The sequence below is a fragment of the Chiloscyllium plagiosum genome, chromosome 31 (genome assembly GCF_004010195.1).
Source record: "Chiloscyllium plagiosum isolate BGI_BamShark_2017 chromosome 31, ASM401019v2, whole genome shotgun sequence".
NCBI classification, from domain to species: Eukaryota; Metazoa; Chordata; class Chondrichthyes; order Orectolobiformes; family Hemiscylliidae; genus Chiloscyllium; species Chiloscyllium plagiosum.
Window position 1 is genome coordinate 36,687,997 of NC_057740.1, and position 13,998 is coordinate 36,701,994.

Consider the following 13,998-nt stretch of genomic DNA (forward strand, 5'->3'; position numbering starts at 1 on the left):
TTCTGGTCTCCTTCATATCGGAAAGATGTTGTGAAACTTGAAAGGGTTCAGAAAAGATCTACAAGGATGTTGCCAGGATTGGAGGATCTGAGCTACAGGGAGAGGCTGAACAGGCTGGGGCTATTTTTCCTGGAGCATCGGAGGCTGAGGGGTGACCTGATGGAGGTTTACGAAATTATGAGGGGCATGGATAGGGTAAGTAGGCAAAGTCTTTTCCCTGGGGTCGGGGAGTCCAGAACTAGAGGGCCTAGGTTTAGGGTGAGAGGGAAAAGATATAAAAGAGACCTAAGGGGCAATGTTTTCACACAGAGAGTGGTAGGTGTATGGAATGAGCTGCCAGAAGAAATGGTGGAGGCTGGTACAACTGCAACATTTAAAAGGCATTTGGATGGGTATATGAATAGGAAGGGTTCGGCGGGATATGGGTCGGGTGCTGGCAGGTGGACTAGATTGGGTTGGGATATCTGGTCGGCATGGACAGGTTAGACCGAAGAGTCTGTTTCCATGCTGTACAGCTCTATGAGGGACAGAGTGGCCTACTCCAGCACCCGGTTCGTAAGCAATGGCATCTGATTTTCCAATTCTTTGTCAAAGCTGCAACTCCTCAATCCTGGAACTGTTATTTCAACAATGTTTTAAAAACAGAGATCCCAAGCAGGAGTGTGGAAAAATTGATAAACAAAATGAAAATAGAAAGAGGAAAGCTGAGGAAAGATGTAAAATTAGTGTTGGGTGATACCAGACTAGAAATCTGGAAATTCACAAACATGAAAACATTATTAAAAAGTCATGTGGGTGAACCACTTTGATGATATTATCTAGTAATGTTCTGGCAGTGATGCCAGTTGGAACTAGGGAACAGATGATTCGTGAAAACTTGGCTGGGTATTTGGATATTGGAAATAACTAATCCATGGAGCTGGTTGTACTTGAATCCGAATAAAACCCTGAAGTAGGATGTTATCTGCCTGGATTCTGTCTAAGCAACACTTAACTTATGAAACAAAAACAGAAATTGTTGGAGAAATTCAGCAGGTCTGGCAGCAAATTTGGACAAAAAACAAAGTCAATGTTTCAGGTCCAGTGACTCTTCTTTCAGTTCTGAAGAAGGGTTACTGAACCCAAAACATTAATTCTGCTTTCTCTCCACAGATGCTGTCAGACTTGCTGAGTTAGTTCAACAGTTTATTTTTTTTGTTTCAGGTAGTCAGCATTCAGTTCTTTGTTTCATTTTAGCATCTGGCATTTAACATTTGATACATAGCTCCTTATCAAGTAGCCTGGAGCACAAACAGAATTAATTTTAGATTTCAGAAGCAAGACAGAATTGAAAGGGTTAAGGGTTTAACTCAACTGAGACCCTGAAATGGAATGAGCTAGAGTAGCAGGCGCTGTGAGGAGAATGGAGATGCAGAGTCAGTGAGGAGATGGGTATGAAAGGAAAAGATAATGATGATCAATGTAGTGAAACATGCATAGACAGGATCAATGAGATGCTGATGCTGTCCCCATATCTGCATACCAGTGTGTGTCCTTTTGTGCGCTTGCAGAGATTTCTCTCTTGGGAAAACTCGATTGCAGATATGACAGCGGATCCGGCTGGTGGACAGGGTGCCCTCGGTGATCAAATCTCGAACTATTTCTGCTCTCGGTCGGCCACGCCTCATCCCATCCTGCAACACATAACCCAAGGATGTTACTGATGTACGTCTACATTCCAGAGTTAGATTCCACATCCACTTCCCCAGTCACAGTAAGAAAGGGTGGGGCAGTTAACACATTACACTAAAGAACCAAGTCAGAATAATTGAAATACATAATTCAAATAATGGACAGGATTAAATGTTCCTAACTACCATTCAAATACCTCTGCCTTAAAAGGAAAGAATGTTCAGTGAGGGTTCAGAATGTCTTTGTAGCAGTGACCTAGGGAACAACTACTGGAGGGCTGTTTCCACTACTGTAACGGGCTTTTCTTTGTGATAGATTTCTACCACAACCAAACTCACGTGAAATGGAAAGTTTTGTTTGGTGTCCTCCTCCATCATACAATAAAGAATGTCCTTTCACTGAGGTTTCAGGAGCCTCTGCTTGGCTGTGGTCATCACTGGCAAGGCTAGCATTAATTGCTCATCCATAATTGGCCTTGCACCGAGTATTTTGTTTGGCTATTTCAGAAGGCAGTGAAGAAAAGTCAAACACATTGCTGTGGGCCTTGAGCCACATGTGGGCCAGACAAGGTATGAACGTAGGCTTCCTTCCCAAAAAAGGGACATCAGTAAACTAGGTGGGACCTTACAATTGCTGGTTTGAAGGTCACCATTATTGACAAGAGCTTCCAATTCCACATTTATGAACTGAATTTAAATTGTACCAGCTACCACAGTGGGATTTGAACCCATGGCCGTAGATCATTCACTGAACTCCTGGATAACGAGCCTAATAGCATGACCTCCATTAGTCAGTCCCAGTCTACAAGAATGTAAAGGTGGTATTTTTGTAACGGACAAAGAAGTTATCCTTACACAGTGAAATGTTCACGTTGGAAATCAGGAGTATCTCCCCCCCTCCACCCCCCCAAGTGACCCCCTTGAATGGTTGACCAGCAGTGGATCATCAGGAGCACTCCAGAACATTGCACGAGCTTCCTGTACAATTTTAGGTGGATTTCATCCCGAGTTCTGGCCAACATGCCAAAATTAATTATTATTATTTTTTGCATGCATTTCTGCTGATCCTAACTTGTCTGCTACATTCATTGAGGAGAAAGTGAGGGCTGCAGATGCTGGAGATCAGAGCTGAAAATGTGTTGCTGGAAAAGCGCAGCAGGTCAGGCAGCATCCAAGGAACAGGAGAATCAACGTTTCGGGCATAAGCCCTTCTTCAGGAAAGTCCATTCCTGAAGAAGGGCTTATGCCCGAAACGTCGATTCTCCTGTTCCTTGGATGCTGCCTGACCTGCTGCGCTTTTCCAGCAACACATTTTCAGCTGCTACATTCATTGCACAAGAATATGGATAAAGTTGTCCCGTAGGTCCCTTTTAAATATTTTCTCTCTCACACTAAACCTATGCCCTCTCGTTTGAAGGAATGTTTCAAAAACTCAATAAGAGTAGGCATAAAGATTCTAGATTATTGATAAACTCTGCTTCACTAATTTTTTTTAGCAAAGAAAAGCCATGATTGAATCTTAGTTACCCTGTTAAGTGGCAATTTAGCTAGAAATGCTGAGCAGTTTAAACAGTGACCTACTATCACTTTCCAGGGCAACTGGGGAAGGGCAGTGATACCCAAATCCAGAGTCATTTCGACATATATAGAGGCTGTTTGATTCATCAAGTCCACGCTGGCTCTCTGCAGAGCAGTCCAAGCAGACTCAATCCCCCACACTCTATACCAGTAGGCTAGTAAATTGATTTCACTCAAGTGTCTGTGCAATTTCCTTTTGAAAATCATTCACAGCCTTTGCAACCTTTGAGGCATCAAGTTATAGACAAGTGACACTGGTTGCTTAAGAAAGAAATCTCATCTCCCTTGATCTCTGGTCCGTGACTTCAAAATCTTGGTCATTTTTATACTTTTTTCTGAACTACACTTCAAAAGTGTTTGATTAGCTCTGCAGCTTTCAGAATGCTACATTAATGCAAGATTTTGATTAGATTCCCTACAGTATGGAAACAGGCCCTTCGGCCCAACAAATCCACACTGACCCTCCAAACAGTAACCCACCCAGATCTACTCCCCTACCTCTGACTAATGAACCTAACACTATGGGCAATTTAGCATGGCCACGTCACCTAACCCACACATCTTTGGATTGTGGGAGGAAACCGGAGCACCAGGAGAAAACCCATGTAAACACAGGGTGCAAACTCCACACAGACAGTTGCCAGAGGCTGGAATCGAACCCGGATCCCTGGCGCTGTGAGGCAGCAGTGCTAACCACTGAGCCACCGTGCCCCTTTGACTGCACTAGAGGCAGAAAGCAGAGAAAAATGAGGAGAGATTTGGAAAGGTATTAAGTAGTGGGTAATAGCTTTGAAGGCTGGAGAGATTTTCTACACACGCAACCCGTACTTTCCCATGCTCCCAACCACACATGCATGCATATATACTAGGAGTAGGCCATTCAGCCCTGCACTAGCTTTCAATAAAATCGTCAGTGGAATTCACGACTACAAAACGCAGTAGATAATGGGTACTGAGTAAGTTTCAGGAAAAGATAGATTTTTAATTAGTAGGCAAACAGGAAAGTGGAGTTGAGGCCAAGATGAGATCAGCCATGATTATAGTGAATGGCAGAGCAGACTCAAGGGGCTGAATTGCCTACAACCATTCCAAGTTCTTATGTCTGACTTGATATCCTTGTTTAGTTCAGAGTGGTGATGGAAAAGCATAGCAGGCCAGGCAGCATTTTAAGAGCTACAGGGCAGAGAAGATGACCTGGGGATTGCAGTGGGAAACTCACTGAGATTCTTGTGGAGAGAGGAGGAAAACTTCTTCAAGGTAGGCAATCTTGCAAGAGGATTCAGAGTAAGGTTAAAATCAACTAGACAAAAGTGAGGACTGCAGATGCTGGAGATCAGAGTGGTGCTGGAAAAGCACAGCAGGTCAGGCAGCACTGATACCCTTGTTCCCAATTCAGACATGTAATGGCGCATTTCTGGAGCAGATCGGCCATGAACCCAGGCCTTGTGGCTCAATTGGAGACATTAACACTGCGCCACAAAAACGCAATCTGTTTGCCCCCAACAACCTTTCACCCCCTTGCTTATCAAGAATCCATCTACTTCAAAAAAAAATTCAGGCGCACAGTTCTGGCCTCCCTGCTAGAGTCAGTCGTGAAACTTGACAATGTTCAGAAAAGATTTACAAGGATAGTGCCAGGCTTGGAGGATTTGAGGCTGAATAGGCTGAGGGTGTTTTCACTGGAATGTCAGAGGCTGATGGGTGATGTTATTGAGGTTTATAAAATCATGAGGGGCATGGATAGGGTGCACAGACAAGGTCTTTTCCATGCGGTGGGGGAGGAGGGGGTGTTAGATGGCATAGATTAAAGATTTAGATTAGATCCCCTACAATGTGGAAACAGGCCCTTCGGCCCAACCAGTCCACACCAACCCTCCGAAGATTAACCTCCCCAGACCCATTTACCTCTGACTAATGCACCTAACACTAGGGGCAATTTAGCACAGCCAATTCACCTGCACATCTTTGGACTGTGGGAGGAAACCGGAGCACCCGAAGGAAACCCACGCAGACACGGGGAGAATGTGCAAACTCCACACAGACAGTTGCCCGAGGCCTGAATCGAACCTGGGTCCCTGGAGCTGTGAGGCAGCAGTGCTAACCACTGAACCACTGTGCTACCCCAAAGGGACCTGAGGGACAATATTTTCATGCAGGGGTGGTCTGTGATTGGAATGAGCTGCCAGAAGAAGCAGTGGAGGTTGGTATAATTACAACATTTACAAGGCATCTGGATGGGTATATGAATAGGAAGGGTTTAGAGGGACATGGGCCTAATTCTGGTAAATGGGACTAGATTATTTTAGGATATCTAGTCAGCATGAACTGAGTTGGACCGATGGGTCTATTTCCCTTTTGTAAACCTGTGACACTGCTTCCACCAACTTTTGATGAATGGATTTCTGAAGACAGAAAGAGGGTTTCAAAAGCTGACAATGTACAGACTGCAATCAGTGAAGATTAGATCGCTGCAAATGAAATAAACTGAGAATTGCACATAAAAAGGGTGAGGATTTATTTAAACTCTCCTTGCAAGAATCCCCTAGGAATCCCTCCAGTTTGAATTGACGCTCCCACCGACAGTAGCCAATAACAAGCGGGGGGCGTGGCCACCCGTGTCCCGTCTCCATGGAGATGGAACCTTGGCGCCTGTTACATTTTTGGCGCGTTCCACATTTGCAATTTCAGGCTATTCAAAAGAAATTAGAAACGCAGCACTAATCTTAAACGATATTAGTTCATTAGGAAGGCACTCCCGGCTTAAAATTTAACTATACAAGTTCACCATCATAGAGAAAGGGGAAACATTGCAAGCGATCATTTTCAAATTGAGAAAGTAAGTGTTGCGTACAGCAATCAGAGAAGAGGAAAAGAAGTGATAAATCTGGAAATTGAATCGTTAGATCAGTTATATTTGTCAATAAGGTTATTTTCAATATTCTGAAATCCACACTAGTCGTTGGTGGGCGGGGTGGAAATGAACAGCAAGTAGATTTCAGTAAATCTGTTGCCCACAGGCTATAAATTAAAAGTCTCTAAGGAAAGTCATATCTGTCCCGAAATATAAACTGTTTCTCCAAACATGTCGCTAGATCTACTGGACTTCCCCCGGCATTGTTCCTATTATAAATTAAATATAATCTGCAAAGACTTGGTACGACTGTATTTTAACCTACTGCTGACAAGTGCAAGTTTACTGTATGTACAATCTCACTCTCTTTTCCCTTCTGTTGTGTTAGATATTCTCTGCATAGGAACGAGATGACAGCGCCTTAGCTGTGCAGCACATTTCCACGAAGATCTGTTTATGCGACAGGAATAAGACAACCCAAGCCCCCTTTACCTTGTAGGCGGCGATATCAGGACTCTGCCTGGGCGAAGCGGACCCTGTCGATCCAATGCTGGGGGTCGGACTCAGACTCATACTGTTGGAGTTTTCCGGCCATTTGTAGGGAAAAACCATTGAGAAATCCCCCAAATTTAATTCCTCGGTGCCACACTTGGATTGAAACGGTGTGGCTTTAATGACAGAGACAACCATCCGCTTGGGCGAATTGCAACTCGCACTCCCGGACATAATGATATACATTGAATTCTTCTTCTCTTTCCAAGGAAAAGATGGAAAATCCAAGTCCTTCTAAGTGCTTTTGCCTCTGACTCCTTTCCCGCGTAATTTTGCCTGCTGGGAAATCTTACGAACCAATCAGATTAGACATGCAAGGGAACCCCCGCGTTTTCCACCCAATCAGCTGGTGGGTTGTTGTGTGTCTAAGCCGGTATTTAAACTGGGTTTAAAGCTAAAGCCGTTTAGTGCAAAAAAAAACATGAAAGTGAGTCAGACTCTGAGATCATTGCGGAGCCATTACATCAGTCTGAGTGTGCTCCGTCTTAGTAATAAGTAAAATATGCTCTTAAACAGTAATCCGCTTTACAGTAAATTTATTCAGTCATGTCCAACAATCTCAGTAGTTTTGCACTGGAGATTTTCTCTTTAAAGGGGCAATGTCTTATAGTCATAGAGTCATAGTCTTGTTGCAAATATAACTTGTGCCTTGGTAGTGTTCCACCTGCTGCAGAGGTAATAGTCACTCTGAAGGGGAGCGGTTAAGGGGGGGAAAATATGTATAATTAACATCTGCACCCGTTAAAAGATTCAATTTCACTATTCTAGAAGAAGTGTAGGGGAGTTCTACTCGTGTCCCGAGCTAGTTTTAAATCTCTCAACCGACATCAAAAAGATTGTGCTGAAGAAACTGGGTAGATCCAGCAGCATGTGTTGAGAGAGTGAAAAGAGAGTTTACCTTGAACTCGAGTTACGTTGAACTTGAAATGTTAACTCAATTTCGCGCTCCAAAGCTGCTGCCAGACCAGCTGAGTTTCTCCAACATTTTCGGCTTTTATTTCAGATCTCCAGTATCTGCAATATTTAGATTTTATTACATTAAACTGATTACCTGGTCATTATCATGTTACTGTTTTTGAGGTCTTGCTGTATACAAGTTAAATGCTGCGTCTCCTATATTTCACGCAGAGGGCGGTGTCGTATATCGAATGAGCTGCCAGAGGAAGTGGTGCAGGCTGGTATAATTACAACATTTAAAAGGCATCTGGATGAAAATATGAATAGGAAGAGTTTAGAGGAATGTGGGCCAAATGCTACAAGTGGGACTAGATTATGTTCGGATTACGAGGTAAAAACAATGACTGCAGATGCTGGAAACCAGATTCTGGATTTAGTGGTGCTGGAAGAGCACAGCAGTTCAGGCAGCATCCAAGGAGCAGAAAGGCAGTTTCCTCATTTCCCCTTCCCCCACCTCACCCTAGTTCCAAACTCCCAGCTCAGCACTGTCCCCATGACTTGTCCAGACTTGTCCTACCTGCCAATCTCTTTTTCCAACTATCCACTCCACCCTCTCCTCCCTGACCTATCACCTTCATCCCCTCCCCCACTCACCCATTGTACTCTATGCTACTTTCTCCCCACCCCCATCCTCCTCTAGCTTATCTCTCCACGCTTCAGGCTCACTGCCTTCATTCCTGATGAAGGGCTTTTGCCCAAAACGTCGATTTCGCTGCTCCTTGGATGCTGCCTGAACTGCTGTGCTCTTCCAGCACCACTAATCCAGAATATGTTTGGATATCTGGTCGGCATGGACGAGTTGGACCGAAAGGTCAGTTTCCTTGCTGTACAATTTTATTATTGCTATTCAGAGGTACATAATCTGCTAGGATGGTCCTTGAGATGACGGATGTTAATGAAAGTGCTTTGTAAGTGCACTCCCCACCCCCCTTATTTCTTTTATGTGGATCCTGAGTCCACCACTTTGTACTTGGAGGCTACGGCTACTCTGACTAATAGACTGCCAACTTGTTTCATGGCCTGATCCTCTCCAGATGCCCATTCTCTATGTGTGAATGTAATGGAAAGAAATGTGTGGTTTGACCTTTGTGTCTCAAACAGCAGATCCTTGGGCAGCATCCACAGAAGTGCACTTCCTGATATGGATCTTGATTAGAAATCAAGTGGGCAGTGCAGTGGGTCATGGTCTGACTGCCCGTTTCTGTTCCTCTGAGCTGGAGTTTGATGATCAGAATTGAATTTCAATTTAAAGTGCTAACTTTTCCTTTGGAGTTTTTGTGTTTACTTTTCTTCCAGTCCACTTCAAGGCACATGTATTAAGTAGTGAAAGCATCAGATTAATTGAAAATAAAAGAGATAGAAATCTGTTTGCCTTAGCCATGATTTCTTTGAGTGAAGTTTTCATTCCAATTTATCAGTAATGGTGTTTTAAGAAAGGACAGCATTTTTAAATTCATTCATTGAATATGGGCATTGCTAGCTTGGCCAAGATTTATTGTCCATCTCAGTTACTCTTGAAAAGGTGGCAGTTCCAAGATTTTGATCCAGTGACAATGAAGGAATGTTCATATTATTCCAAGTTAGGTTTGGTGGGGAATTTGTTGGTGTTGATGTTGTTAAGTATCTGCTGCCCTTATCCTTCTAGATGGAAGTGGTTGTGGGTTTGGAAGGTGCTGTCTAATGAACCTTAGCGGATATCTGTAGCACAGCTCACCTCCACCTTCTCAGGGCAACTAGGGATAGACAATAAATGCTGGGTAGACAGTGACTCCCATGTCCCATGAATGAACAACATTTACTGGGTGTGTCAGTGATGGAGAGGTTGAATGTTCATAGGTGTGATGTCAGTCAAGTAGGCTACTTTGTTCTAGATGGTGTCAAGCTTCTTGACTGTTATTGGAGCTGCACCCATCCAAGCAAGTGGAGAATATTCTATTACACTCCTCAATTGTGCCTTATCAATAGTGGAAAGGCTTTAGAGAGTCAGCAAGTGAGCTAGTTGTCACAGGATTCCTAGCCTTTGACCTGTTCTTGTAGCTCCAGTACTTAGTCCAGTTCAGTTTCTGGTCAGTGGCTACCCCCAGGATGGTGATAATGGGGAATCAGTAATGGTAATGTCATGGGGCAATGGTTAGGTTTTCTCCTTTTGGGAGACAGTCATTGTCTGCCAGTTGTATGGTGGGAATGTTACTTGCTTCTTATCAGCCCAAACCTGGATATTGCCTAAGTCTTGTTGCATTTGGATATTGACTACCTGAGGAGTCATGAACGGTGCTGAATACTGTGTTATCATCAGCAAACTTCTCCACTTCTGACTATATGATGAAAGGAAGATCACTGATGAAGCAGCTGAAGATGGACCCTATCCTGAGGAACTCCTGCAGACATGTCCTGGACCTAAGATGATTCACCTGTAACAACCCATAACCATCTTCCTATTGGCCAGGTATGACTCCAACCAGTGGAGAGTTTGCCCCAAATCCATTGACTCCCATCTTGCCAGGATTCCTTGATGCCATACTCGGTCAAATGTAGTTTTCATGTCAAGAGCAGCCACTTTACTGGATCTCTGGAAGTCCTTGTATAATATTTTATTTAATACTGGTTAATATCAGCTAACAACATCTGCAGTATTTTCATTTATCCATCATAACCTCCAAAATCTTATATTCAATGCTTTGACTAATGAGGGCAACTATCCAATATGCCTTCTTAATCATCTTATTAATCTGTCCTGTTGCCTTCTGGAATCTGTGGATATGCACACCATGGTGTCTCTGACCTTCTGAATGGCTTGCTGTCTTACCATTCATTATGTAGTCCGTTGCTTTTTAGTCTTCCAAAAATGCATCTCCTCACATTTATCAAGATTAAATTCTATTTGCCATTGTTCTGATCGTCAAAAGCTTTCCTGCTGGCTATTTACCAGGTGTGTCATAACATGTCTGAACAGTTTGATTTACAATATCAATGTTAAAAATCACACAACACCAGGTTATAATCCAACTGGTCTATTGGGAGGTACAAGCTTTTGGAACACTGCTCCTTCAACTGGTAGCTAGCTGAGCAGGATTATAGTGTCATACAACTGATGCGATATGTTGAACAAACTTAAATTGATGGTAAGTCTTTCATCTTTTAGAATGGTTGCAGGTTTTGATTCATTAAATCCCAGAACTTCTTTCAAGTCACATTCTTGAGATAACTTAAGGTTTTATAAAAAAGGTGACATCTCAGCTCAGACAATGCATTAAAGGTGTTCCAATCTTGAGTCAGACTGGTTCTATTTCCAAAGTAGAAATTTATAAAATGTCACATGGATTGAGTGCCTACAGTTTGTGTGCTTTTTGAACAAAATGGAATGTATCTGCAAATGCAAATTCACCCCATAGACTTATATGTATGTATGCATGCGTGTGGGGGAGAGACAGAATGAAAGAGGGAGTGTGTGTGTGTACATGCATGCATGCGTGCTTGATAGAGTGTGTGTGTGTGAATGTGATGGAGCATATGCCTGTGAGAGGGTGCGTGCGTAAGTGTGATTGTGGCGGGGGGGAGGGATTTGTGTGTGTGTGTGCACTATAGAGTGTGTATGTGTGTAGTCACCTGTAATGTAACATGAATCTGAGATTCCAGTTGAGGCCATCCTCATGGAATAACCTTAAGTTTCTCAGGAAAGTGACTTGAAAGAAGTTCTGGGATTTACATGTTAATGAATCAAAACCTGCAACCCCATTCTAAAAAATTAAAGACTTAACAGCAATCTAGGTTTGTTCAATATATCACATCAGTTTCTGAGACTATGATCTTTTACTGTAAATTCTGTGTCCTATGATCCTGCCCCAGTAGCTACGTGATGAAGGAGCAGCGTTCCAAAAGCTTGTGCTTTCAAATATGTAAACCTGTTGGACAGTAACCTGGTGTCGTGTGATTTTTAAGTTTGCTCACCCCAGTCCAACACTGGCGCCTCCACAACATAAAATATCTATAGGTGAGATGTCTCCCCAGTTCCTCTTCAAATATTCGGCCTCATGTGATGCAGTGCGAGTGTCCCTACCTTTGGATCAGAAGGCCTAGGTTGATAGTCACCCTTGCTCCCGGGGAATGGCATAACATACCTGAACATAAAAAATATCTGTAAGAGGTAGAAACTATTCCTGTGGAAATTTTGCTTTTTCATGAAGTTCCATTAAAATGTGTCCTTTTGTGAAAGGAAGGAGGGGGCACTTATTCCATTTAAGTACTTGATTTAAACATAGAATCATAGAATTCCTACAGTGTGCAAGCCGGCCATTCAGCCCATCAAGTCCACACCAAGACTCCAAACAGCATCCCAACCCTGACCCCAACCCATCCTTGTAACCCTGCAATTCCTATGGCACATCAACCTAGCCAGAACATCCCCTGGACACTTAAGCATGACCAATTTAGCAATGGCCAATCCAACTAACCTGCACATCTTTGGACTGTGGGAGGAAACCGGAGCTCCCAAAGGAAACCCACACAGACACAGGGAGAATGTGCAAACTCCACACAGTCACCCGAGGATGGAATCAAGCTCGGGGTGCCTGCTGCTGTGAGGCAGCAGTGCTAATCACTATGCTGCCGCATGTCCATATAAATTGAATATAAAACTGGTAGAAATCAACCCCTTGGCTACAATTCTCTAATTTCAATTCATTAATAGTATTCCTTTAAGAAAGGTGATATATTGAGAGATCATGTTGTACATATTCTCTAATCAACCTGTTCATATATATTTTGAAACAACTCTGGAGCAGCTGTGACTTGAAAAACATTCTGGAGTCCTGTGAGCAGTTCTGGTTGCTCTGCTATACGAAGGATATTGTTAAACTGAAGAGGGCTCAGAAAAGATTTACCAGGATGTTGCCGGGAAAGGAGGGTTTGAGATATAAAAATAGACCAGAAAGGCTGAGACTTTTTTCACTAGAAATAAAATCATGAGGAGCATGGGTAAGGTGAATGACAAGGGTCTTTTCCATAGGTTGGGGGAGTTCAAAACTAGGGGCAGGAGTATATTTGTTTTAAGGTGAGAGAAGAAAGATTTACTAGTGACGTAATGGGCAACCTTTTTACAAAGTTCGTGTGTGGAGTGAACTGCCAGAAAAAGTGGTGGATGCAGGTACAGTAACAATGTCTAAAAGACATTTGGATAAGTCCATGAATAGGAAAGGTTTGGAGAGATATGGGCAAAGCGCAGAGAGGTGGGATGAGTTTAGTTTGGAAACATTGGCAGTGTGGACTGATTGGACTGAAGGGTCAGTCTCCATGCTGTATGACTCTATTACTGCACCCTAAGAATCCTTGGGGCAACACGTTGTGATATTTTAAATAAGTTGTTCAAAGTTGATATGAGACATGCTTTCTGGTCCAGAGGAAGGGAAAATACCACTGCACAAAGAACCTCACTGGGGGAACACGTTTATTTTTCAACCTATTTTCTAATCAACATGTGCAAGACGTTATGACACACCTCTGGAGCAAGTTGGACTTGAACCAGGCCTACTGCCATAAAGGTAAGGACACTACCACTATGCAAGAGCCCCAGGGAGGGAAAACCTTTTCTTAATTTAATCTACTTTTCTAATCAACCTGTGCAGAATGTTATGTCAGCTCTGAAACAGGTGGGATTTGAACATGGGCCTCCTGGTTCTGGAGTTAGGACACTACCACCAAAAGACCCCATTAGGGGAAATTTTATGTAATTCACAAGAACACCTGTCAGTTGTTAATATAAAAAGGCAGTAATCAGGATTCCCGACACATTTCCTTTTGCTTTCCCAGGTAAACTGAAGCATTGTAGTTCCACACCATTTACTCTATTGTTATATGTGTCCCCCTTAGTTAGGAATAATCATACTCTAGAATAAAAAAGCTGGAGCTTCATGGAGGATTTCTGGCTGCTGGACTGAAACCGATACTTTGTTTATTAGACACATGTACAGTGTGACTGTGAACATTTCACTCTGGGATATACATTTATCTAATAATCCATTTCTACTTTACAAAAAAAGATCTAGTGGATCTAAGGCATTATTTTTCAATAAGAAAATAATAATGTTGTAAAGAATAGTTAATATGGTATATTTAACTAATAAAATATACAACAGATAGATTGTATCTCAGAGCTATGCTGAGGTGACTCACCAGTTTAAATCTGGAATTTAACAGCAATTTACTCAATGCTCTAAAGTGTTCTCTCGTGATTATAGCAACTTCCACCTACTTCTACAGCTTGTTTCTTTTGAATCTGCACCAAGTTTTAACTAATCAAGCACACGCACAAAACTACCCTATTGGTGCAATTATATAGATTTTTAAAATCAACCCATTCAGACATGTTATAACACACTTCCAGGGCAGATGGGA

At 42.7% G+C, this 13,998-nt stretch overlaps 1 protein-coding gene across 1 annotated transcript in view; it reads right to left on the bottom strand.

The window, feature by feature from the left end:
• Window positions 1-6,972, bottom strand: part of LOC122565418 (zinc finger protein 367-like) — a 14,167-nt gene extending 7,195 nt beyond the window's left edge. The window contains exons 1-2 of the mRNA XM_043721372.1: window positions 6,592-6,972; window positions 1,523-1,673 (exon numbers count right to left, since the gene is read on the bottom strand). Of these exons, the coding sequence (XP_043577307.1) occupies window positions 1,523-1,673; window positions 6,592-6,837 (397 nt within the window). The 5' untranslated portion in view covers window positions 6,838-6,972. The remainder of the gene's footprint in view (window positions 1-1,522; window positions 1,674-6,591) is intronic.
• Between the last annotated feature and the right edge of the window lie 7,026 nt (window positions 6,973-13,998).